This window comes from Crotalus tigris, unplaced genomic scaffold (assembly GCF_016545835.1).
Source record: "Crotalus tigris isolate CLP2741 ecotype Arizona unplaced genomic scaffold, ASM1654583v1 scf7180000022970.308977840:1548163, whole genome shotgun sequence".
In the NCBI taxonomy this organism is placed as follows: domain Eukaryota; kingdom Metazoa; phylum Chordata; class Lepidosauria; order Squamata; family Viperidae; genus Crotalus; species Crotalus tigris.
This window is the reverse complement of record NW_024099557.1, coordinates 1,965,347-1,991,651: the sequence shown is the minus strand read 5'-3', so window position 1 is coordinate 1,991,651 and position 26,305 is coordinate 1,965,347. Positions and strand designations below refer to the sequence as shown.

At 44.6% G+C, this 26,305-nt stretch overlaps 1 protein-coding gene across 2 annotated transcripts in view; it reads right to left on the bottom strand.

Moving 5' to 3' along the window:
* The window catches only part of STK11 (serine/threonine kinase 11), a 111,775-nt gene that overhangs the window by 65,795 nt on the left and 19,675 nt on the right, over window positions 1–26,305 (bottom strand). For both annotated transcript variants that reach the window (XM_039319246.1, XM_039319247.1), the window contains exon 3: window positions 1,873–1,956. In XM_039319246.1, coding sequence (XP_039175180.1) covers window positions 1,873–1,956 — 84 coding nt within the window. The remainder of the gene's footprint in view (window positions 1–1,872; window positions 1,957–26,305) is intronic.

Sequence of the window (26,305 nt, the reverse complement as noted above, 5' to 3'; positions counted from 1 at the left end):
GACCCTTACGGGGTGTGTGAAAGGCCACTTGTCCCTTAGAAGCCATGAACTGGGAGAATGCATCCTGCATGAATGCATGGAATTGTGCCGACCAAATGCCCTCCTGCGCTTTGTCGTTAGAGTGAGGCGCTGGGGTGCGGTCGGGTGAAGAAGCTGGTGAGGAGGGGTTGGAGGAGTCTAACTGTTCAGTTTCCCCAGGAGGAGACCAAGTCTTAAGCACTTCCTCGGCAGTAGGGTCTGTGCTGGGTGCCACCGCTGGGACAGGGGAAACCGAATTTGTCCCATTGGCATTGGTTCTCTGTGCCCTGCTAATTTGTCTTTCTAAAGCCAAATGTCTCCTCAAAGCCTCTCGCTCAGCCGTTTTAGACTGTCCCTTCTGAGAAAGGTGTTTTGTTTTAGCTTTCTTCTTCCCCCCCACCTCAGATTCAGAAGATCTGCGTTTTTGTTGTTGCTGTGGGGGGGACAATTGAGGGACCTGTGTGACTGAATACGAGACATTGTCTGCCATTGTGCCAGACACCCCGAGTAGGTAGTGCCTGGAGTGGGGGACAGGATACGCAGACCAGATGCAGATGTTTGGGGCTGAGCCCTCCTCTGCCTATACAAACAATGGCCGGACAGACAGGAGTCTTTGGACAGAAGATCCTGCAAGGCAGTGACTAAAGGTCACTATAGGAACAGTCAGAGAAAAATACTCCTCCTCACCTCCTCACTTAGTCCAGAGAAAGTGCAGTTTATACCTCTCTCTCCCCCTGTCTGTGGCTGTGGCAGCAGACCACGATCAGAAAGGTTCTCTTCCTTTTCCCTCTTCCTTCCTCCTGTCTCAGTTTCTTGCGATAATCCCGGATTTTAGCTTAAGGGCTGCCCCTTTGTCTGCAAGGGAATGGAGTCCGGATGGCCCCGCCCCCAAGGGAAAACGGCGGGAAGGTCCGTTCGCTCAAAATGGCGAATGGGGAAGAAACCACGCCTCCTAATGTTAGCCCGGGAATCCACGAGGTTCAAACAATGGCGGATCTTTGACTCTGAGGGACCGCGCCTCTCCTCTAAGGAGAAGGCACTTCTAGCGCTGGTTCTGCCTCTCGCGCCGCTCCGCTGGTCTATGCCGAGCGGCGCCGCGGTTTAGCCGCTTTCCGCGCGGCTCAGCTGTTTCGCGCTGAGCGGCGCCTCGTTCTATCGGCCCCAATCACGCTTTCCGCGCGGCTCAGCTGTTTGGCGCTGAGCGGCGCCTCGTTCTATCGCCCGAACCGCTCAGCTGTTTGGCGGCCCCGGAGAGCGGCGAGCAATCCGGTAGTGAAACCCCCGCCCCAACAGCTGCTCGGTGGGCCGGTTATCGGCGGGCGAGCGATCCGGTCCGGCTCCAAGCCTCCCGTTAGTCCCTGACGCCCCACTCACGAATCCGCCGATCCCGGCTGCCTCTCTCGAGTCCTATCCGCTGCCAGACAAATTTTCGTTCAACTGGAGGAAGAGGGGATTCCCTTTTTTTTTTTTTTTTTAAGTTAAGTTAGTTTTGTTCTGAGAGCTGCTTCTCGCACTTCTACCAGGCTTCGAGACTGAGTCAAAACTGGGGTCACGCCCAAAGGAAGGGGTGTGGCCGAAGTTTTTACCCAGTCTGCCAGGCAGGAAGGCCGTCATAGAACCCATCCATTTGGACTCTACAGTCATCCTGCTGGAGAATCCATGCCCTTAAGAAGCCATCATTCATAGACAATGCTGGGTGATGAACTCCTGTCGGTGTGGAAGGCACCTAACTGTACAAAGATGGAGCATCATTAGAAACCAGGTAGGGACACGTGGAAATACGGAAGGTGGAAAAACCAGTGAATCCAGCTCTTCAGAGGGAGATTTCAGCAGAAGAGCCCAAAGAAAGGATATATTTTTTGCTTCTCTTCATTGTACAACACGTCAACTAGCTGGATCACGTTTTTGTGCCGCAACCGCTGTAGGAGTTGTATTTCCCTGGAAGGAAAAAAAAAAAGAGGAAAATGTATTGGCGAGGGGACAAGCCTAGTCTCAAAATACAGTAAAGTTCTTGCTCTAGGAATGAACTGCTCATTGTACAGAGAAACACATACAGGTAAGTCCCCAACTTACAACCGTTTAGTGACTGTTCAAAGTTACTAAACAAATGGTTGTAAGTGGAGGACTACCCTGTATGTGTTTCTCTGTAGAATAAGCGTTGAAAAAAGTGACTTATGACCGGTCCTTGCACTTAACGAATGTTGCAACATCCCCATGGTCACGTGATCAAAACTGCAGCGAGATCTGTACAAAACTGTACTCCAGAGAAACATATACGGGTATTCCTCGACTTGCAGCCGTTCATTTAGTGACCATTCAAAATCAAAATAGAAATGAAAAAAATGATTGGTCCTTGCATTTGATGACTGTTTCAGCATCCTCAGGGCCAGGCTTTGCCTCCCAGGACGTGGAAAGCCGGGGTCTCTTTCCAGGCAATTCCACCAGAATTAATGCCGCAGGATTGCTAATGCAAAGGACTGCAGCCAATTGCGTTTATACAAACACCATCATAATGATGATCCTTCAAATAATCATACAGGTGGTCCTCAATTTACAAGTGTTCATTTAGTGACCATACGAAGTTACAAAAAGTGAGTTATGACTGTTTTTCACACTTACAACCACTGCAGCACCCCCAGGGTCACGTGATCAAAATTCAGGTGCTTGGCAACTGGCATGTATCTATCAGAGCTGCAGCATCAAAGCTGCAGCTGCAACAAAGTCAATGGGATAAGCTGGATTCTCCTAATGACCAGGTTATTTATTTAACAACTGCAGTAATTAGTTTTGTTCCATATAGCATAAACCTTGTGAACTCTTTCTGCTATGTATTCAAAATGGACAGTGTTTAATATATATGTATGTATGTATGTATGCACGAATGTATCCATATATCCGCATGGGTGTAAGTATGTATGTATGTATGTATGTACAGAGAAGAGCAACAAAGATGATTAGGGGACTGGAGGTTAAAACATATAAGGAACGGTTGCTAGAATTGGGTATGTCTAGTTTAAGGAAGAGAAGGACAAGGGGGGACATGATAGCAGTATTCCAATATCTCAGGGGCTGCCATAAAGAAGAGGGAATCAAGCTATTTTCCAAAGCACCTGAAGGCAGGACAAGAAGCAACGGGTGGAAACTAATCAAGGAGAGAAGCAACCTAGAACTAAGGAGAAACTTCCTGACAGTGAGAACAATTAATCAGTGGAACAGCCTGCCTCCAGAAGCAGTAAATGCTCCAACACTGGAAGTTTTTAAGAAGAGACTGGACAGCCATTTGTCCGAAATGGTGTAGGGTTTCCTGCCTGAGCAGGGGGTTGGACTAGATGACCTCCAAGGTCCCTTCCAACTTTACTACTATTACTATTACTATATTACTATATAGCATCCTTAGTAAGGTGCATAACTTGAAATGGCTGAGCAAATACAAACACACTTTTTAAGCAGGTAGCTATTTGAAGTTACAACGGCCAAAACATCTTAGGGAAATATACACGCGAGCAAGATGTGAACAGCTTGACACAATGGTCAGATATGGGAGGTTCCACTCTTATACCCTATAATGCACGTCGCTGCATCTGCGGAGCGGCAGAGGCTCACATCCTATTTCAGTGGTGGCGAACCTATGGCACGCGTGCCAGAGGTGGCACTCAGAGCTCTCTCTGTGGGCACGCATGCCATTGCCCCACCAGAGGAATGAGCACATGACGTTTGGAAGCGACAGGGCAGGAAGTGAGCGAACAAGCGGCATTGGTCCCCCGGGGATGCCCCAGAGATGGCAAGGGACTGGCCCCCACTGCCCTGGCCCCGGCCACGCTCACCCAGTCTGCTGTGACCACTGCAGCCATGCCCACCCAGTGGGCCACACATACCCCGCCCGCCCCCCCCGAGGGCACCACAATGCTGATGCAGCCCTGGCACTTTGTGATAAATAAATGGGTTTTGGATTACAGTTTGGGCACTTGGTCTCTAAAAGGTTCGCCATCACTGTCCTATTTCAATGCTGCCTGTATAAGGGGGTGAGAGACAGGTACCTTGGCCTAATGACCCACTGGGACCCCCATATCGAAATAACTTACTTCTATGTATGCCCAGAATTTGAAAATTACATTTAACACAGCATAGTACCTAAGCAAAATGGTTCGGCTGAGATCGGCGTATGTGAGACTGATTGGGGTATATTGTAGGGGTGATAGTGAAATATAATCTTATCATATTTTATCCATCTACATCTTAAATTGCCGTATTTGATTTTTTTTTGAGAGCAGGCGACAGAACTTCACGTTTAATGTGCGCCAGTGTGCCCACAGTAAAACCAATGGCAAATAAGATGCGCCTGGCTTAATAACCTCCTTGATTAGCAACAGAAATTCTGGTTTCGGTTGTGATCGTGAGGAAGACTACTTGTAGTTTGTAGCAGTTTTGCGGCTGGAACATCAACATGCTTTCTCCTGTCTGAATATCAAGTGCCTACCTCCAAAACCATATGGCCAGCACTGCACACTCTACCCTCTGAATTCATCCTCCAGAGCAGAGGTCTTAACTTGGCAACTTTAAGACTTGTGGACTTCAACTCCCAGAATTCCTCAGCCAGGCTGAGGAATTCTGGTAGCTGAAGTCCACAGTTCATAAAAGGGCCAAGTCTGAAGACTCCTGCATTATACAGTCATTACCAATACAGAGGAAAGGATCTAATCCAGTGGTTCTCAACCTTTTTAATGCCGCGAACCCCCCCCCCCAACCGGTCATAAGTCGAGGACTACTCAACCGGTCTTAAGTCGAGGACTATTCAACTGGTGCAGCACCGTTTGCAGAATGGGACTTTTGGCGGGCTCAGCAGGGCAGAGACAGCCTGGACAATTCCTATTGGCTTTTGAAAGCCAATAGAATTAGACTCTATTCAAGAGAGTCTATTCTATTGGCTTTCAAAAGCCAATAGAATAAAAGGGAGTAGCACAGCTAAGGAAAAGGGGAAAAAAATGGCGGACTGCATTGTTTGGCGAATCCCCGTGAAATGGTCGTTCGACCCCAAATGGGGTCCCGACCCACAGGTTGAGAACCACTGATCTAATCTCTTAGCCCTGAAGTCATCTGCTTATGGATAACTCCAAAGAGGAATATCAGCAGCCATGGGATGCTTTTTCCAAAAGGCAACTGGACTTTCTTGGGGGGAGGGGTTTCCTTTGAAAATGTTTTGCTTCTTATCTAAGAAGCTTCTTCAGTTCAGTTCTTTACAACTGAAGAAGCTTCTTGGATGAGAAGCAAAACGTTTTTAAAAACGTTTTTCAAAGGGAAATCTTATAAAAAAACCAACAATGTCCAGTTGCCTTTTGGAAAAAGTACCTTTGGGGCAACCCTAATCTGGATGATTTGAGAATCTCCATAAACATCATCAGCCCTATTTAGTCCAGCTTTGCCTGGACCTGGCCTGAAAAATATCTGGGTTCTCAAATGCTTAATCAACCCGGAGGTTTGCTAGGTGACTCTGACTGTGGGTTTGTCATATGTATCTAATCTCACTTAACAGACAGAAAATATTTTACAATGCAAGGGGCAGAAGCTGCATTAACAGAGGGATAGAATCAAGATCATGTCAAATGTTAATACCACTTTACAATGCCTTGGTAAGGCCACACTTGGAATACGGTATCCAGTTTTGGTCACCACGATGTAAAAAAGATGTTGAGACTCTAGAAAGAGTACAGAGAAGAGAAACAAAGATGATTAGGGGACTGGAGGCTAAAGCATATAAGGAACAGCTGCTGGAATTGGGTAATGTCTAGTTTAATGAAGAGAAGGACGAGGGGGGACATGATAGCAGTCTTCCAATATCTCAGGGGCTGCCACAAAGAAAAGGGTGTCAAGCTATTTTCCAAAGCGCCTGAAGGCAGGAGAAGAAGTAACTGGTGGAAACTAAGAAAGGAGAGAAGCAACCTAGAACTAAGGAGAAACTTCCTGAGAGTGAGAACAATTAACCAGTGAAACAACCTGCCTCCAGAAGCGGTGAATGCTCCAACACTGGAAGTTTTTAAGAAGAGACTGGACAGCCATTTGTCCGAAATGCTATAGGGTTACCTGCCTGAGCAGGGGGTTGGACTAGATGACCTCCAAGATCCCTTCCAACATTATTATCATTATCATTATTATTAACCCACCTGTTCTTGCCAGCAGGCAAAGGGTATTTCTTTTTTTGTATTATATTTTTATTACCTCACGATGTAAAAAAGATGTTGAGACTCTAGAAAGAGTACAGAGAAGAGCAACCAAGATGATCAGGGGACTGGAGGCTAAAATTTGTAAGGAACGGTTCCTGAAATTGGGGATGTCTCTACTTTAATGAAGAGAAGGACGACGGGGGACACGATAGCAGTGATAGCGTAAAATCCCTCCCTCTTTGAATACACCTCTCCAAATTTTTGGTGCAAAACCAGAGGAAGATTTGACAGATGGCTAAATTTGCCACTCAAGATGTGATGTACTGAAGAAACTCAAGATGACACACACACACTCCACTTGTCTGGAATAGCATAGACCAGGGGCTCCTGCTGGAGCAGGGGGTTGGACTAGAAGACCTCCAAGATCCCTTCCAATTCTGTTATTCTGAATGAATTGGTGGCCTTGAGGCTCATATTTTAAATACTTGGTTTTTTTCCCTTTTAAAATCTGCAGTTCACTTAATTTTCCTCCACAATGAGCACACTTTCCCCAATCCCATTTACTCCGATGACAGGATATTATTAACTGCTTCCCTGCAGGCCTCAGGAAGACAAATAAATTACATTTTGGCCCTTGGTTGGAAAAAAAAAATCCTTCCCTTCTTAAATGGACTGACTTGCTCTGCAGGTGCTGATGACTTATTTTGTACTTCCCTCCTGACTGTATATTATACTTTCATTATTTAGCAGAAAGTTTGAAGGTGTGAGAGAAGAGGACTGCTCACAGTCCACCATTTTTGAGAAAGTCTGTTTCTATTAGATTACAGTCTTTTTCCTAAAAAAAAAAAATGGTTGGTTTATGTTAGGTGTACCCAATTTAGGGTGCTAGGTTGCAAGGGCTAGTGTTTCCATACCCAGCCTAGCAAAGCGACGATGCCAGTCTGCCAGTCTCCTGCCTGCCTATTGTCTGTTTATCTGTCTGTCTGTCTGCCTGCCTGCCTGCCTATTGTCTATTTATCTATCTGTCTGCCTATTGTCTGTCTGTCTATCTATCTATCTGTCTGTCTGTCTGTCTGCCTGCCTATTGTCTGTTTATCTATCTGTCTGTCTGTCTGCCTATTGTCTGTCTGTTTATCTATCTAGCTGTCTGTTTGTCTGCCTATTGTCTATTTATCTGTCTGGTCTGTCTGTCTATCTGTCTATGTATGTTTATCTATCTGTCTGTCTATCTCTCTGTCTGTCTGTCTGTCTGCCTGCCTATTGACTATTTATCTGTCTGTCTGCCTGCCTGCCTGCCAATTTTCATTTCATATTTCTTAACCACCTATCTCCCTCTTAGAATAACAAGAGTTGGAAGGGACCTTGGAGGTCTTCTAGGCCAGAGGTCCCCAACCTTTTGGGCACCAGGGACTGGTTCCATGGAGAGAGGTTTTTCCACAGACCGGAGGGGGTGTGGTTTTGTGTGGATGACGCTTTGTTTGTTTGTGCGCGCCATGCCGCAGCCCGGTACTGGTCCACGGACCAGGGGTTGGGGACCCCTGTTCTAGGCCAACCCCTTAGTCAAGCAACATGAAATGTCATGTGGAGAAAAGCAAGATTTTACACCTAGGCAGGAAAAACCAAAGATACAAGTACAAAACCCTGTTCAAAAACAGTAACTATGAGAGGGACCTTGGAGTCCTAATGGACGATCACTTAAACCTGAGCCAGCCGTGTGCGGCAAGCAGCCAGCTAATATAATCCTTGGTTGTATAAGCAGAGGCATAGAATCAAAATCACATGAAATATTAGTACCACTTTATAAATCCTTAGTAAGGCCACACCTGGAATACGGCATCCAGTTTTGGTCACCACATTACAAAAAAAGATGTTGAGACTTTGGGGGGAAAAGTGCAAAGAAGAACAACCAATATGATTAAGGGTCTGGAGCAGTGGTTCTCAACCTGTGGGTCGGGACCCCATTTGGGTTGAACGACCATTTCATGGGGGTCGCCAAACAACGCAGTCCGCCATTTTTCCCCCCTTTTCCTTAGCTGTGCTACTCCCTTTTATTCTATTGGCTTTTGAAAGCTAATAGAATAGATTCTCTTGAATAGAGTTTAATTCTATTGGCTTTCAAAAGTCAATAGGAATTGTCCAGCCTGTCTCTGCCCTGCTGAGCCCGCCAAAAGTCCCATTCTGCAAACGGTGCTGCACCAGTTGAGTAGTCCTTGACTTACGACCGGTTGAGTAGTCCTCGACTTACGACCGGTTGGGGGTCGCGGCATTAAAAAGGTTGAGAACCACTAGTCTGGAGACTAAAACATATCAAGAACGGTTGCAGGAATGTGGTATGGCCATCTAAAGAAAAGAAGGACTAGAGGTGACATGATAGCAGTGTTCCAATATTTGAGGGGCTGCCACATGGAGGAGGGGGTCAACTTATTTTCCAAAGCACCAGAAGGCAAGAATGGAAACTAGTCAAGGAGAGAAGCAACCTGGAATTAAGGAGAAACTTCCTAACAGTGAGGGCAATTAACTAATGGAACAACTTCAGAAGTTGCGGGGGCTACATCACTGGAAGGCTTTTAAGCAGAGATTGGACAGCCACCTATCTGAAATGGTATAGGGTTTCCTGCTTGAGCAGGGGGTTGGACTAGAAGACCCCCAAGGTCCCTTCCAGCTCTATTCTGGTTGAAGTCCACTCAATCCCCCCTATTAGAACATTCTACCACCTGATCATCTCCCCTTCAAGAATCAATCCCATTCCAATCATCCATCAAAAGACTTCACCCTGTACTTTTTCCTTAATCAGAGCAAGTCAGAACTGAAAAGTGAGCAGGGGTTGGACGACTAGAAGATATCCAAGGTCCCTTCTGTTATTCTGTCATTTTTAAAAAAAAAAAAAAAGAGATAATGCCTTTAATATTATTGTTCCTTTTGCCAAGTCCCTTAGAACAGAATAGAGCTGGAAGAGACCTTGGAGGTCTTCTAGTCCAGCCCCCTGCTCAAGCAGGAGAACTTATGCCATCTCAGACAGGTGACTGTCCAGTCTCTTCTTGCAAATCTCCAGTGATGGAGCACCCACGATTTCTGAGAAGGCAAAGCCGTTCCACTGGTTGATTGTCCTCACTGTCAGGAAGTTTCTCCTGAGTTCCAGGTTGCTTCTCTCTTTGATCAGTTTCCAACCATTGTTTCTTGTCCTTCCCTCTGGTGCTTTGGTAAACAACCTGGCCCCCCTCTTCCTTGTGGCAGCCACTCAGATACTGGAATACTGCTATCGTGTCTCCCCTATTTCCCTATTGTATGCTAGTGAGACCTGGACAGTGTACAGGAGGCATGTTAGGCAACTGAACTACTTCCACATGACTTGCCTTCGTAGAATTCTGAGGATCCGGTGGCAGGATAAGATACCAGACACAGATGTCCTCTCCAGAGCAGGCCTATCATCAGTTTACACTCTGTTGATGAAAGCCCAGATGCGCTGGGCAGGCCAAGTTGTAAGGATGCCAGATCATCGCATCCCTAAACAGCTCTTCTACGGTGAGCTGTCTCAAGGAAAGCGATCGCACGGGGGACAAAAGAAGCGATACAAAGACACGTTGAAAGCCTCTCTTAAGTCCCTGGATATTAACACCATCTCTTGGGAACTTCTGGCACATGATCGACCGACATGGCGCACCTTGGTGTACCAGGGTTGTCAGACACATGAACACAGAAGGACAATCTTGGCACAAGAAAAGCGAGCACTCCGCAAAGCCAGAGCTGCAAATGCTGAAGTAACAGTGTGTACATTTCTTTGTTCAGTATGTGGCAGAACATTCCATGCTAACATCGGTCTTATTAGCCATCTACGGACACATCGTTGATGGTCCATAACCCACAAGGTGTCAAGGTCTTCATCGAAATCGATGGACGAACAACACACATTTCTTCTTTTCTTTAGACAGGCCAAACCCAAGTCCCGCAGCCGTTCTTTGTATGTTTTAATCTCCAGGCCTTTGATCATCTTGGTTGCTCTTCTCTGAATTTTTTTTTCAAACTCTCAACATCTTTTCTGTGATAAGGTGACCAAAATTGGCTGCGGTATTCCAGGTGTGATCCTTTTAGATTAGGACAGATATAAAAGTTGAGAGGGGGGGGGGGGAACTGAACAAATAGGAATGGCACACAATTTGTCCAATGCTCCTGCTTTCCAGACAGACGGCCCTCTCTCGATTGGGAGTGCCTGCCAGAACTGCTGTGGCTCATGATGCCAGCGCTTGGCAATACTTCCTGCCTCCTTCTGGTTTTTTTTGTCTTTGGCACACACAGCACCGCTCCCCCTATTGTTCCACAAAATAAAAAACAGGAAGAAAAGCTCCAGGGTCCTGTTAGCCTTGGAAACAGAACAGTTGATCAAAGGACTCCATTGGAACAGAAAAAAAAAAAAAAAAAGAGATTGAAGGCAAGCCAACCCAAAGAAAGAAAGCCACACAACACCAGGGACCGGGGGTTCCTCCCGGTGGCTTGGTTGGTCACTTTCCTAGGACAGACCCTCTCACCTCCTATAAACCCCTGCTTTGCCTCCCAGGACGTGGAAAGCCGGGGTCTCTTTCCAGGCAATTCCACCAGAGTTAATGCCGCAGGACTGCTAATGCAAATAACTGCAGCCAATTGCATTTATACCAGGGGTCTTCAAACTTGGCCCTTTTATGACTTGTGGACTTGGGCTGAGGAATTCTGGGAATTGAAGTCCACAAGTCATAAAGTTGCCAAGATTGGAGACCCCTGTCCTAGACTGTCTTGCCCAGGGGTCTTCAAACTTGGCCCGTTTATGACTTGTGGACTTCAACTCCCAGAATGACTCAGCCAGCGTGCCTGGCTGAGGAATTCTGGGAGTTGAAGTCCACAAGTCATAAAAGGGCCAAGTTTGAAGACCCCTGATCTATTGTATTAAAAGAACTATAAGAAACCCAGACATTTTCCAAATGTTACACAGCTATCTTTGAAATAAATGACTGGAGGATGATTCTCAAAGGAAAAAGTGTAGATGGAGGTGTAAGAATCCACAGATGGGAGTACAGTTGTTATATTATGCTCCCATGAATGGTCTTAATTAACAGAATAACAGAATGAGTTGGAAGGGACGTTGGAGGTCTTCTAGCTCAGGGGTCCCCAACCCTTGGTTCATGGACCGGTACCGGGCCGTGTCATGCCAGCAACTGGGCCGTACAAACAAGCAAAGCCTCATCCGTGGGATGCAGGCAGCACACAAAACCACGCACTCTCCAGTTTGTGGAAAAACCTCTCTCCACATAACTGGTCCCTGGTGCCCAAAAGCTTGGGGGCCTCTGTTCTAATCCAAACCCCTGCTCAGGCCAGAAACCCTATACCATTTCAAATCTTTGGCTAATTAATTAATTAATTAATTGAAGAACCAAGTATGAATTTTGGGACAAACTGGGCAAGGTTTTGAAGGGTGTGTGATTCAGTGGGAAAAAGTATTCTGCTACGTGACTCAACGAATGGGATAGAATGAGATGAGAGAGTTTATAAACAGTCATTGGGCTGTTTGGAAACCAAGAATGAATGAGAATGGTGACTGGTTGGTGAGCATCGGTATAAAAATGAAAAAAAAAAAAAAGAGTTGCCAGTTTCTAAAATGTGATTTAGGCATTTAGTCATTAAGTCCAAAAGACAAATGAAAACATATTAATGCGCAAACGTTAGCGATTAGAAAAGGAATTTGTTCTAATACTGAGAATAAATCATTGAAAGATAATAGAAAGACAAGACTTCTGAATAAGACTCCTATCATTTGCTGGTAGTGAATTTTGAAAAAAAAATGGGAAAGAATAAAACAAAAGTAAAAATAGAACGGCTGCAGGAAGAGAAAGCACGAAAGAGGATTAAGAGCAGGGGTCTTCAAAGTTGGCCCTTTTATATCTTGTGGACTTCAACTCCCAGAATTCCTCAGTCAGGCACGCTGGCTGAGGAATTCTGGGAGTTGAAGTCCGCAAGTCATAAAAGGGTCAAGTTGGAAGGCCCCTGATTAAGAGGATAGACCAGTGATGGCGAACCTTTTAGAGACCGTGTGCCCAAAAACTGGCCCCGCCCCCTGCCTTGCCTGCCCGCAGGGCCACTCACCACCTCCAGGGCCTGCCACAAATCGCCCAGGCAGCCCAGCAGCGCCATGGTGGCCACGCCCCGCAGCATCAACTGTGTGCGATGGCGTGTGAGGGCAGAGTCTTGTCTACACTGCCTGGCTGCCATGTCCTTGGCTGTGCTGCTCCGTGTGGGCCACGCTTAGGGGCGACTCTCCTCCAGGGGGGCTACTGATGAGGGGGTCACGGGAGGAGGCAAGGCTGGGGCAACGGCACATGTGCCCACAGAGAGGGCTCCGAGTGCTGCCTCTGGCACGCGTGCCACCGTTCGCCACCACTGGGATAGACTATTGTGCCAAAAGAATGTCTGGGAAGCGGACGTAAAGAAAGAAGATGTAGGAATTATGTGAGGGAGTGAAACAACTGTACTGCACAGAACCAAAGAAGGCTTGTGAGGTTACACTGAAAAAGATGCTTAATGGATCGATGAAAGAAAGAGGGCCGAGAAACAGTAAGAGAGCCTTTCATGGCTGCTGCAAAAGTTTAGGAGAGAGAAAGGCAGTTGCACAAAATATAGTCAAAGAGAGTAAGGAAGGTTGGAGAAAAGCAGAATAATTTGGAGGAACTAGGCTACTGCTTTGAAAACAAGCAAAAAGGGTTAAGCCAGAAGCCTTCAGCAAAGTGAATGGAATTAAAAATAAAAGTGGCAAAATTATTCAGGGAGAAACTGAAGTGAGAGAAAGACTATTTCAGCGATCCCTACAGGAAGCACGGGGGTAAAAGTGGAATTGAACCAAAGGCTCTAAATGTTAACATCCAAGTTTTTAAAAAAAAATCATGGGAAAAAAAGTCACAGATGCTGTGAGAATGTTAAAAATAGTAACAGCAGTCCAGTTAGAAAGTGTAAATAGAGAAATGTTAAAATAGAGAGATTATGGTAGAAATGTGTAAAGTAAATAAATAAAATATGGAGTGGCTTGTTTAATGTGTCTGTAAAGAAAGACTGATAATTTCAAGACAGTGAGAACCATTAACCAGTGGAACAACCTGCCTCCAGAAGCTGTGAATGCTCCAACACTGGAAGTTTTTAAGAAGAGACTGAACAGCCATTTGTCTGAAATGGTATAGGGTTTCCTGCCTGAGCAGGGGGTTGGACTAGATGACCTTCCAACTTTATTATTAATATTATTACCATATTTTCCGGCGTATAAGACAACTTTCTAAGTCTGAACCATGCAAATCTTCTCTGAAGTCGGGGGTTGTCTTATATGCCGAGTCGTCTTATACGCCGGAAAATACGGTATTAAGAATGCCGTTGTTGTTCTGATATACCAGTTTTCCCCATATACTTGATACTGACCCCCAAGAGTAAACGGAGATACCGAAGGATGTTGTTTCTTTATTACCATTCTTGATGCTGTTATCATTCATAGTATCATTAAAGTAGCAGGGTGTGTGTGAGTTGATAAACAGTCTGAAACATCATGAAGGAGTCGATGAGCTGAAGAGTATGGAGACCCTTGCCTCATACAAATGGGAACCCCCAAGTCTTGTGCTTCCTCACTGTGGCAGGAGTATGGGGGTGTTCCTGGGAGGGAGGGAGGGATGAATGAGGAACGCCAAGAGGGTACACCAAAAGGATATAGGTAGTCCTTGATTTACGACAATTGGGACCAGCATTTCTGCTGCTAAGCAAGGCAATCTGCTAATGAGTCGTGCCGGATTTTCACGACTTTTTGCCACACTTGTTGAGCAAACCACTGCAAGTGGTTAAGCGAATCGGCTTCCCCCATTGACTTTGCTTGTCAGAAGCCCTCTGAGAAAATCAGACATGGTGATCCCATGTTGCAACTATTGTAAACACCTGCCAGGTGCTACGCCCCCAAATTTTGATCAGGTGACCATGGGGATGCTGCAACAGCTGTAGGTGCAAGGGCTGGTTGTAGAACACCTTTTTCAGGGCCGCTGTAACTTCAAACAGTCGCTAAATGAATGGTTGTAAGTCGAGGACTACCTGCAGAGTTCCTGTTAAGAGTTGCCCAAAGCGTGAAGGCCAGTTAAAGCAAGCAAGCACCACTATTGGGCAGCAATGATAAAAGGAAGGTCCGGGAGACAGATAATTACTTCAGTGGCAACAGCAACAACATCATTTTCAAACTGCACAGGAGAAAGCACCATGCCTAGTATTTTATCCAGAAAAACACATGGGCAGATGCTGTAAAGCTGATTAATGATTCGAGGCCAGATGACGGGCCTCTCGGATTAGATTGCTTTTCAACAGGATACTGTGGAAAAACTGAGGTTCTTTTGCAAATCAAAAGATTTATGAACCAACTAGATCAAGGGTCTTCAAACTTGGCCACTTTAAGACTTGTGGACTTCAACTCCCAGAATTCCTCAGCCAGGCACGCTGGCTGGAGGAATTCTGGGAGTTGAAGTCCACAAGTCTTAAAGTGGCCAAGTTTGAAGACCCCTGAGCTGAGATTAATGTACTTTAGATCAAGCGGATTGTGGCTCTCCTGGTGAAACTCGACGGATATCGAAGTTGATCTCCAAATCAGTCACATAAAAAGAACACTGATGCTTTTGGACGTTGGCATTTTCAACGTGAGAATCCCTTGAATAACCCGGAAAACAGATAAATGGATTATCAAACAAACAAACAAACAAACAAACAAATCCAAAGTTCTTTCTCGAGGCCCAAATTATTTTAGATACATGATGTGAAAACTCAGTTCCTTTGACGGGCCTATAATGCTGGGGAAAGTGGAAGGAAAGATAACCAGCAGCAGCATAGTTGAATTCAATTACAACAGCAATGAATGTACACACTGAGAGACCTAAAAGGCTAAGCTGAAGACAGATGATCCTGGAGAGAGATATTTTGGGGACTGTTAGGAATCAACACTGACTTGACCACACCTAGTCACAAGGTAACTAGACTAGACACCCGTCAGAGTCATAAAGGGAAATATAACCAGGGTAGATGAGAAAACTATATGGCCTTAGTTTTCTGGGAAAAATATCTGGCAAACTGTCTATGGAGATTCTCAGTCATCCAGGTCATGGGTTGTCTCAAAGGTGCTTTTTTTTTCTTCTTCAAAAAGTTGCAACTGGCAACTTCTTCAAGGAAAAGAACATTTCTTCCTCAAGAAAAAAAATATAGTCCAGTTGCCTTTTGAAGAAAAAAAAAAAAGTACGGTATCTTTTGAGATACTTCTGATTGATCGGTAATAATGCACAAAATATGGCAAACACAATAGTTTCGTGCAAACCAGATTCTGACTTGTCAGAGAGTCACCAAGAAAACTGACGAAGGTGAGAAAGTTTACGGTACATTTTTAGATTCGGGGAAAGCTCTTAAGATGGTGAATTAGGCTGAATCGTGGAATTCTTTATGTGAATTTGGAGCCGAATTGAAAACTGGTCACTGAACCTGTTTAAGGGTGGCAAATGGTGACAGTAAATGGCATGTATAATGAGCAGAGAGCAAAACAAAGATGCTCAACGTTGCCTTGATTGCTTAATTTGTTTATTAAGTAATGCTTATGCTAATATTAAATGTGTGTTGGTTGGAGACGTGAAGGCACATGTAATTTTGTGCCTGGATAATGTTATATTTTAGCTGAAAACTGCAAGATTGTGACTATGGTTCTGAAACATATCAAACAATCAAGGTAGTTGTGTTTGACAGGAAAAAAGGAGCCTACAACCGCAAAATAAGACTAGGTCCTATATTAATTTTTGCTCCAAAAGACGCATTAGGGCTTAATTTTCTGGTGAGGTCTTATTTTCGGGGAAATGCGGTACTAAATGTGTCCATCTGGCTGATCATCTTAACTGGGGCTTATTTTGGAGGTGGGGCTTGTGGTGAGACAACCTTGCTGAGGAAAGCAAAAAGAGCTGCGTATACGGGTAGTCCTCGACTTGCAACAGTTTATTTAGTGACCGTTCAAAGTTACAAAGGCACTGAAAAAAGGGACCTATGACCGCTATACTTATGACCATCACAGTATCCTCATGGTCATATGATGCTTGGCAACTGACTCATATTTATGACGGTGGCAGTGTCCCGGGGTCATGTGATGCCCTTTTGCGACCTTCTGATGAATGAAGTCAATGGGAAAGTCAGATCCACTTAACAACCGTGTTTCTATCTATCAATCTATCAATCAATCAATCAATCAAAATAGGACTGGAAGGGACCTTGAAGGTCTGCTAGTCCCATCCCCTGCTCAAGCAGGAGACCCTATACCAGGGGTAGGCAACCTCGGCTCTTTTATGACTCATGGACTTCCAGAATTCTGGGAGTTGAAGTCCATGAGTCATAAAAGAGCCGAGGTTGCCTACCCTGGTTCTATACCATTTCAGATCTCTTCAATCTCTTCTTAAAAGCCTTCCAGTGATGTAGTACCCACAACTTCTGAAGACAAACTGTTCCATTAGTTAATTGTCCTCACTGTTAGGCAGTTTCTCCTTAATTCCAGGTTGCTTCTCTCCTTGACTAGTTTCCATTCATAGTTTCCATTCTTGCCTTCTGGTGCTTTGGAAAATAAGTTGACCCCCTCCTCCTTGTGGCAGCCCCTCAAATACTGGAACACTGCTATCATGTCACCCCTAGTCCTTCCTTTCTCTAGAGTGGCCATACTCAATTCTTGCAACCGCTCTTGATATGTTTTAGTTTCCAGGCCCTTAATTATCTTGGTTGCTCTCTTCTTGAAACCTCCAGCGATAAAGCACGCACAACCTCTGATGGCAAAACCATTCCACTGCTTTAATTGTCCTCACTGTTAGGAAGTTTCTCCTTAGTTCTAGGTTGCTGCTCTCCTTGGATTAGTTTCCATCCAACTTAACAACCGTGGCAGGAAAAGTCATAAAATGGGGCAAACTCACTTAACAAACGTTTCACTTAGGAAAGACAGTCGGGGCTCAATTGTGGCCGTATGTTGAGGACTACCTATAATAATGTTTCCGCCTTGTGAGGAGAGTTGTCTATATCAGGAGAAATATGCAGTAAAATAAGCCTGTGTAGGTAAGTGAACGAACACAGATTGAACACAAAAGTGAGTAGCCATTAGGTGATTTGATCATTTGATCTAGTCCTACCCCCTGCTCAGGCAGGAAACCCCACACCATTTCAGACAAACGGCCGTCCAGTCTCTTCTTAAAAACTTCCATTGTTGGAGCATTCACCACTTCTGGAGGCAGGTTGTTCCACTGGTTAATTGTTCTAATTGTCAGAAAGTTTCTCCTTAGTTTATGCATCTCACACCGTACCTTTTGAAATGAAAATAAAAGGCAATAGGAGCTGTATCAGATGAACAGTCTTTCTAGCCCAGTTTTCTCAACTGCAAAATGGCTAACTTGCTCTATTCAAAAAATCCACAAACACTGCCAGGGGATGCCTGCCTCTCCCCAACAGCTGGAATTTGAACAGCACTGTTTTTACTAAGCAAACAGGCAATTGACAATTCAATTCAGTTTAAGTCTGGGATATGACTGACTGACAGACTAAGTCAGGGGTCTTCAAACTTGGCCCTTTTATGACTTGCGGACTTCAACTCCCAGAATTCCTCAGCCAGCGTGCCTGTCATAAAAAGGCCAAGTTTGAAGACCCCCTGGACTAAGTAGTAATTAAATTGGGGGCGTTTGCTCCACCAGCTCTCCGATTCTGGTTACCTACAAGCGGCAGAATAATCACATTACTTTTACCCGTTAATCTCCTGTTTAACCCCTTTTCTCACCTCTAATTATCTTTTACACACTTCTCACTTGCTCATCACAAACACTGTGGTCAGCGTCACACGTTATGTGGTGGGGCGATGCACATCTTATGTGATAGAAACACAGGAAGTTGGAAGGAAAGGAGATGATCAAAATACAACAACTCGGGAAGAATCTATTCCTGTACAGTTAGGACACCTCACTTTTGGCTAGATTTCACAACGCTCAGGTATTTTTCAACCACTGATGTTAATTCATTAACACGAACAACCAGTTTTTACAAGAAGTATCTGCTTGTAAAAAATCTGCAAGGGTTTTTTTTATACCGTATTTTTATTTAAACAACCACCAAACAGCAAGAAGGTAAAAGGACGTTCTTTCTGGTTCTAGCTAAAAATTGGCAGGATAATAAAAGAAAGATGGTCACCACGATGTATGTAAAAAAGATGATTAGGGACTGGAGGCTAAAACATATAAGGAACAGCTGCTGGAATTGGGTATGTCTAGTTTAATGAAGAGAAGGACCAGGGGAGACAGGATAGCCGTGTTCCAATATCTCAGGGGCTGCCCCAAAGAAGAGGGGGTCAAGCTATTCTCCAAAGCACCTGAAGGCAGGACAAGAAGCAACGGGTGGAAACTAACCAAGGAGAGAAGCAACCTGGAACTAAGGAGAAACTTCCTGACGGTGAGAATAATTAACCAGTGGAACAACCTGCCTCCAGAAGCGGTGAATGCTTCAACACTGGAAGTTTTTAAGAAGAGACTGGACATCCATCTGTCTGAAATCGTGTATAGGGGTTCCTGAGCAGGGGGTTGGACTAGATGACCTCCAAGGTCCCTTCCAACATTATTATTATTACTATTATTATTACTATTATTATTATTATTGATCATCACACAGTCAACCAGATGTTCAGACTGGATTTGGCATTTTGTCTACCTATCGAGTCCTTACCCAGGACCTGGGATAGGCAGATGTGGATGTTTGATGGTATTACAGATATCGTCGCAGGATGGAAGCAGTTCCTAATAAGGCCGCCTTTTGCAATTGACTAATAGCGAATTTGTCAATGCCAATGGTGTTCAAGTGGTGCTCCAGTTGTTTTGGGATTGCACCCAAGGAGCCTATCACTATTGGTACTACCCTTGCTTGCTTTTGCCACAGTCTTTCTATTTCTATTTGTAGGTCTTTGTATTTTGTTATCTTCTCCAGTTCTTTCTCGTTTATTCTGCTGTCTCCAGGCACTGCCACATCCACTATCCAGACTTTTTTGTCTTTCTTATCGACAATTGTTAAGTCTGGGGTGTTATGTTGCAGGTGCTTGTCTGTTTGAATTCTGAAGTCCCAGAGCAGTTTAATTTTATCATTTTCTATGACTTTCTCTATTTTATGATCCCACCAGTTTTTGCTTACAGGCAAATGATATTTTTTGCAGATCTTCCAATGCACCATTGTTGCTACTTTGTCATGCCGCTGCTTGTAGTCAGTCTGTGCAATCTTCTTGCAACAGCTTACAATTAGTCCCTCGGTCTCTTTCTTCAATTTTCCTGCTCTTAGCCATTGCCAGGTCTTGTTAATATCTGCTTTTCAGCTATTTTTTTAATGTATTGGCCATGTAGTGCTTTGTCTTCCCATGCCTCTATTCTGTTCTTCATTTGGTCTTTCTTGTAGGCCAGTTTGGTCTCTCCAGTAGTCAGTAAGCCTTCCTGATATACTAATTTCAGTGTATCTTCATCATTGTTCTTCAGATATTCTTCCAAAGCCATTTTTTCTTCTTCAACCATCTGATGTACTTGTAGCATTCCACGCCCACCTATTTGCCTTGGTAGATAAAGTCTGTCAATGTCACTGCGTGGATGAAGGGCATGATTCATTGTCATTATTTTTCTGGTCTTCCTATCCATTGCTTTTAGTTCTGCTTGAGTCCAGTCCACTATTCCAGCTGTGTACCTAATGACTGGAATTGCCCAGGTGTTGATTGCCTTTATGGTATTTCCTCCAATTATTATTATTATTATTATTATTATTATTATTATTATTATTATTATTATTATTATTATTATGATAATGGCATTCTTACGAGACAAGGACAGCTGAAATTAGGGGCCATTAGCATACAGATAGTTCTCACCTTTGACCATTTGTTTAAGCCAGAGGTCCCCAACCTTTTGGGCACCAGGGACCAGTTCTATGGAGAAAGGTTTTTCCATGGACTGGAGAATGCATGGTTTTGTGTGCTGCCTGTATCCCATGGATGGGGGCTTTGCTTGTTTGTGCGGACCGGTTGCTGGCATGCTGCGGCCCAGTACCGGTCCACAGTCCGGGGCTTGGGAATCCTTTGTTTAAACGGCCAGTTATGACAGTACCCGAAAAAGTCTGGTCCTCACACCTATGACCATCACACCATCCCCACAGCTAGGGGATTGCAATTTGGGTGTTGGCCATTGGCTTGCATTTACGATTGGTTGCAGTGTCCTATAGTCATGTGACCACGATTTGCAACCATCTTTGCCGGTTTCTGGCAAAACCACCGATTCAAGGAATGGGTTTGTACTTACGATTGCAGCGTTCGCTTAACAACTACGGCATTCACTTCACAACCATTGTAAAAATTACCGTTGTAAAATCAAGTCCCATTTGACTTTTAGGAATGCCATGACTTACAATTTATTGCAACCAACCATGGTCATAAGTCGAGGGTTACCTGTAGAACACTAATTGATAAGCTGTTTTGCAGGAGTGCTTTCCCATCCTGCCCCTCATTTCCCACACCTATCCCCTCAAAGAGATTCCTGTATGAGTCAAGCTTTGGTTCTGTGGGAAGTAAGCCCCCCAGAGAAGGAAATATTAAAAGGGCAGGAAAATATATTTCCTCAAAGAATCTTAAAGAGGCAGAAAAGTATGCCCAGTTTTTTCTTAATAGCCCCAAGTCTCCCTCCCCCAAGCAGAAACCAGCTCTGTAGAAATGCAGATGTAAATAATCGAGGAAGGTTGAAGCTAGAAGATTAAGAAGACACCTAAAATCTACATACCCCACCCAAACTCTAAGACAGGATATAATAGGATTAATCCACAGATGCCAAAGGGCACACCCAGACTCAGATCAGAATGCATGACACAGGAAATAGCCTCAAACAGGAACAGGAAACAACTCCAAACAAAAGGCTCCAGAGGATATAAAAACCCACTCCCTACATGTGCTCGCTCTTTTTTTTTCTACCAGAGCCATCTTTCTGTCTGGCTCTCCTCCTCAATAAACTGCAACCTTCTTTCTAAAGCAGTCACCATGTTTATTCCCACTTGGACTGAACCATGCTGAAGACTTTTCTTTCAACAATTCAAAAACTTTTTTAAAAAAAACCAAAATGCAACTCACAAGATTGTGTGGGTCCTGTGGGTTACGTAAGCCGTGCATGCTCATCAAAAGAAAAAAAGGGACGTTCGGCTTCATAGAAATTAGGCAATATTCCCTGAAATGGAAATAAGCAGCAATTCTTGAAAAATCAAGAATTGGGGGGAGTACCCCAAGCTATCTATGCTAAACTGTGATTGGAGGGTGGGGGAACCAGAGACTTCAAGAGAAAGATGGAATTTACCCAACAACACCCAATGGTTTCCCAAATGCAAAATCAAATTTATTTATTTTTGTAAATCCTAACCATGCCAAAATTGACAGTTTTCAATTCCAAAAGTAAAGGAGACAACATGAGGTTGCTGGAGTGCAGAGGTTTTCACAGCTGGGAGGAATAATCAATAATAGCGTTTAGCACAGGGATCTTCAAACCTGGCCTTTTAATGACTTGTGGACTTCAACTCCCAGAATTCCTCAGCCAGCGTGCCTGGCTGAGGAATTCTAGGAGTTGAAGTCCACAAGTCATAATAGGGCCAAGTTTGAAGACCCCTGGTTTAGCATAATCCTAGAAAACTCTGATTCTGCTAACAACCAGTCACCCCTGAAAGAACAGGATGAAGTTTCTGTTTTTCTGACTAACCTTTATTAAAAGCTTCAAGCTTTCGTGAGCACCAGAAATACGTAAGTCAATGTACAGAGAGATTCTGAGGCAGCCCACAAAACTTTTTATAAAATTGATTAGGTGCTTTCAGACACTGATTTTTTTGCTACCCAACTCTCCTTCCACAATCCCTCAAGAAACCAGAATACAGACAGTCCTCAACGTATGGCCAATTGAGCCCAAAATTTATGTTCTTAAAATTTGTTAAGTGAATTTTGCCCTATTTTATGACCGTTCTTGCCACATGCCGTTTTGCCCTATTTTATGACCGTTCTTGCCACATGACCGTTCTTGAGGAATTCTGGGAGTTGAAGTCCACAAATCATAAAGGGGCCAAGTTTGAAGACCCGGGGATTAACTGGTGGCAGGTCCTGCCTCCAGAAGTTGTGGGTCCTTGAATGGTGGGGGCTTTTAAGAAAAGAAGACCTCCAAGGTCCCTTCCAACTCTGTTATTCTGTTATTTTGAGGTCCAGACTTGAAAACCACCTGTAATGGAATGGGATAGGGCAGAGGTAGGCAACCTTGGCTCTTTTATGACTCGTGAACTTCAACTCCCAGAATTCCTGAGCCAGCATGGCTCAGCTTGGAAACCTCTCCCTTTCCCCTCAGCATGGCTGGCTCAGGAATTCTGGGAGTTGAAGTCCACGAGTCATAAAAGAGCCAAGGTTGCCTACCTCTGGATTAGTGGAGAAGGTCTGGCATAAAAGTAGGGAGACTTGGGTTCTCAGCCACAGAAGCTTATTGGCTGAATTTGGGCCAGTCCTTCCCTTTCATCCCAAGAGCCAATCAATGGGGAAAGGGGTGGCACTAGGAAGGAGGAGACCAGGGTTCGACTCCCCACTCAGCCACAGCAGTTCATTGGCTGAATTTACATCAGTCCCTCCCTCTCTACTCAAGAGCCAATCAGGTCTAGTTCTCTCAGGGATCTTCAAACTTGGCCCTTTTATGACTCATGGACTTCAACTCCCAGAAGTCCTGAGCCAGCATGGCTCAGCTTGGAAACCTCTCCCTTTCCCCTCAGCATGGCTGGCTCAGGAATTCTGGGACTTGAAGTCCACGAGACATAAAAGAGCCAAGATTGCCTACCCCTGATTAAGAGCTTTGCCAGTGTTTCCTAACTAAGGTCTTCTAGTCAAGAAACTGCCCTCTTTCCGGCCTGCTATTGCCGACAGGTTCACACAAGGATCCCTTCTTCTGTTTACTGTCACCATGACGAAGCAGGATGCAAGAATTTGGATCCCTGCCAACTGCAGCCAGATGGCCAAATCAGCATGGGGGTGGGGGGGGGGAGGAAGGGAAAATAAACCTTCCCTCATGCAGAGATCGGTCGGTGTCTCTGACTTCGCTGAAAAGCTACATTCACCCTAGTTGACCTTGGCTACTCCTACATATATCCAGCTCTAGGGCAGAAGAAAATGCCAACTCTTCCCTTTGGGAATCGTATTTATACCTTGATTATGTTTCATTAAACATCCACCAAAACAGGCAAACAAATCTATTTAGCTTCGCCTGGGGTTCTTGAAGCTTCATTAGGAACGACTTCAAAATGCACAAGTTTCCTAATCGTTTCCCTCTGCGCTCAACTGATAAAACTATTCCAAAGGGGGGGAAAATATATATATCTTTTCGTTGTACCTCATTTACAGATAACCGATTAGAAGAGGGACAAGATTGCTTATTCGGAAACGGTGATTGTTACCATCTGCAGCCTTTAAAAGCATTTTGTGTTACAAAATTGACTTTTTTTAAAAAAAGAGATGGCAATTAATTAGCTGAAGGTGGGCTTAGTCCAATTTCAAAATGTTTGAAGATGCTGAACTGAAAAGACTTATAATTGGCCGAAATGTTGGCACTTTTGATATCACCAAAAGTCACCGGCCTTCCTATAATAGTCCTTGACTTACAACCATTCATCGACTGACTGTGTGGAGTTACAACAGCGCTGGAAAAAAGTGACTTAGGACCTTTTTCCACAACTTACGACTGTTGTGGGCAGCCTCGTGATCACGTGACCAAAATGCAGCGGCTTGGCAACTGACGTGTACTTATGGCGGTTGCAGTGTCCCAGGGATCACGTGATCCCTTTCTGACAAGCAAAGTCAAACAGGGAAGCTAGAGTCACTTAAGAACCACCTCACTGACTTAACTACTGCAGCGATTCACATAACAGCTATGGCAAGAAAGGTCATAAAAGGAGGCCAAACTCATTTACATAGCAATGGAAATGTTGGGCTCCATTGTGGTCGTAAGTCGAGGACTACATATACAAACAATTCCTCAGAAAGTGGCATTTACTAAATTTACAGGCTTGTATTATTTGATGCTTCTAATTATATCAACACTTCAAGCATGAAATACGATGACCTAGAGTCAGGGGTAGGCAACCTTGGCTCTTTTATGACTCGTGGACTTCAACTCCCAACAGCGATGCTGAGGGGAAAGGGAGAGGTTTCAAAGCTGAGCCTTGCTGGCTCAGGAATTCTGGGAGTTGAAGTCCACGAGTCATAAAAGAGCCAAGGTTGCCTACACCTATTCTAGGACGAAGATTAAGAGCAGGGGTCTTCAAACTTGGCCCTTTTATGACTGGTGGACTTCAACTCCCAGAATTCCTGAGCCAGCCATGCTGAGGAGAAAGGGACAGGTTTCCAAGCTGAGCCATGCTGGCTCAGGAATTCTGGGAGTTGAAGTCCACGAGTCATAAAAGAGCCGAGGTTGCCTGCCCCTGATCTAGACCAACTGGCTCCAACTTTTCTGGCTTTGTGGGCCGATGGGGGGGAGGGAGAGGGGATAGTTGTGCAGGAGTGCAGCCATGCAAGCACGCGCGCGTGCGCGCGCACACACACACACAACCTGCTGCCTCCATGCTCCGTTTCTGAATGACCTGCGGCCCAGGTGTTAGGGACCTCTGACCTAAACTCATCTATGTCAGTTTGGGTAGGGACTGTCCAGGAATCCCTTGCTAGACTGAGAATATGAAAAATATCCCCAAAGAAGGCAAGAGCAGGCATCTTTTCATAATGCTGCCAAAATTGGATAGGTTCATGAAATTATCAGAAGCCGAGCTTTGCTTGAGGAGCCTATTCAAATAGTTTTTATGCTTTAAACCAGGTGTGTCCAACCCGCGGTCCATGGGCCATGTGTGGCCCTGGAAAGCTAGTAGTGTGGTCCCACAAGATTGTATAAAACAAAGGAAGTTTGTTATTTATGTGTGTTAACTATTGTATTATATATAAGCAGCCCAAGACAGTTCCTCTTCACTTGATTAGGCTCAGGCAAGGCAAAAGATTGGACACCCATGCTTTATTATACTGTAGTTCCCAGAACCTTCTGGGGTGATTTAAAAAGCATATACTAGTGTTTCTCTCAACCTTAGCAATTTTAAGAGGTGTGGACTTCAATTCCCAGAATTCTGAGAGTGAAAGTCCACATCTCTTAAAGTTGCTAAGGTTGAAAAAAAAAATTGGTATATACCTTTAAGAAATCAGCTGTCAATCCGAGAGGGCAGAAATGAATAATAAACACACATTTCTAGTTTGGAAGTGCTTCCTGACTAGTTTTTTCTGCTCTAAAAGAAATGGAGAGAATTGGTCAGCTGGACAATTATCAGTAGAACGACTTGCCTCCCGGAGTTGTGGGTACTTCATTGCTGGAGATTTTCAAGAAAAGATTGGCCAACCATTTGTCTAAGATGGTAAGAGAAGGTCTTTGGCAGGGGGGGGGGTTGGACTAGAAGACCTCCAAGGTCCCTTCCAGCCCTAGGACTCTATGGTTTGAGGAAGTAATCAGGTCCAGAAATGGGAAGGCTCCACCAGGCATTTCTCCATGTCCAAAAAGCCAATTGCAGCAGGGAGACGCAGAGACTCATGTATTTTTATGCAACGCAGACTTTGCCTACTGAAAGACAGCAAACATGGGATGTGTACACAAACCACCACATTTCATAATGGCTAGAAATAAGTACATTCTCCCACCCCCACACACCCCAATTGATCTGTGAGCTTGTTTTAACTCCAATTTTGGCAAATTCCTACTGGAATAGAGAAGGGTAGGGGGAAAGGGCAGAAAAAGGTGCAGTTTTGGTTTTTTAAAAAAAAATTCTTGCATTGAGTTGCAAAATCTGCTCCAAAAGAGTAAGGGCGCCATGCTAGAAGAATTCAAAATTCACAGATATACAGTTAGGTCAAGGTAGTCCTCGATTTACAGCCATTCATTTAGTGCCCGTTCAAAAGTTATAACGGCACTGAACAAAGTGACTTATGACCGTTTTTCACAGTTACGACTGTTGCAGCCTCCCCAGGGTCACGTGATCAAAACCTACAAGCTTGG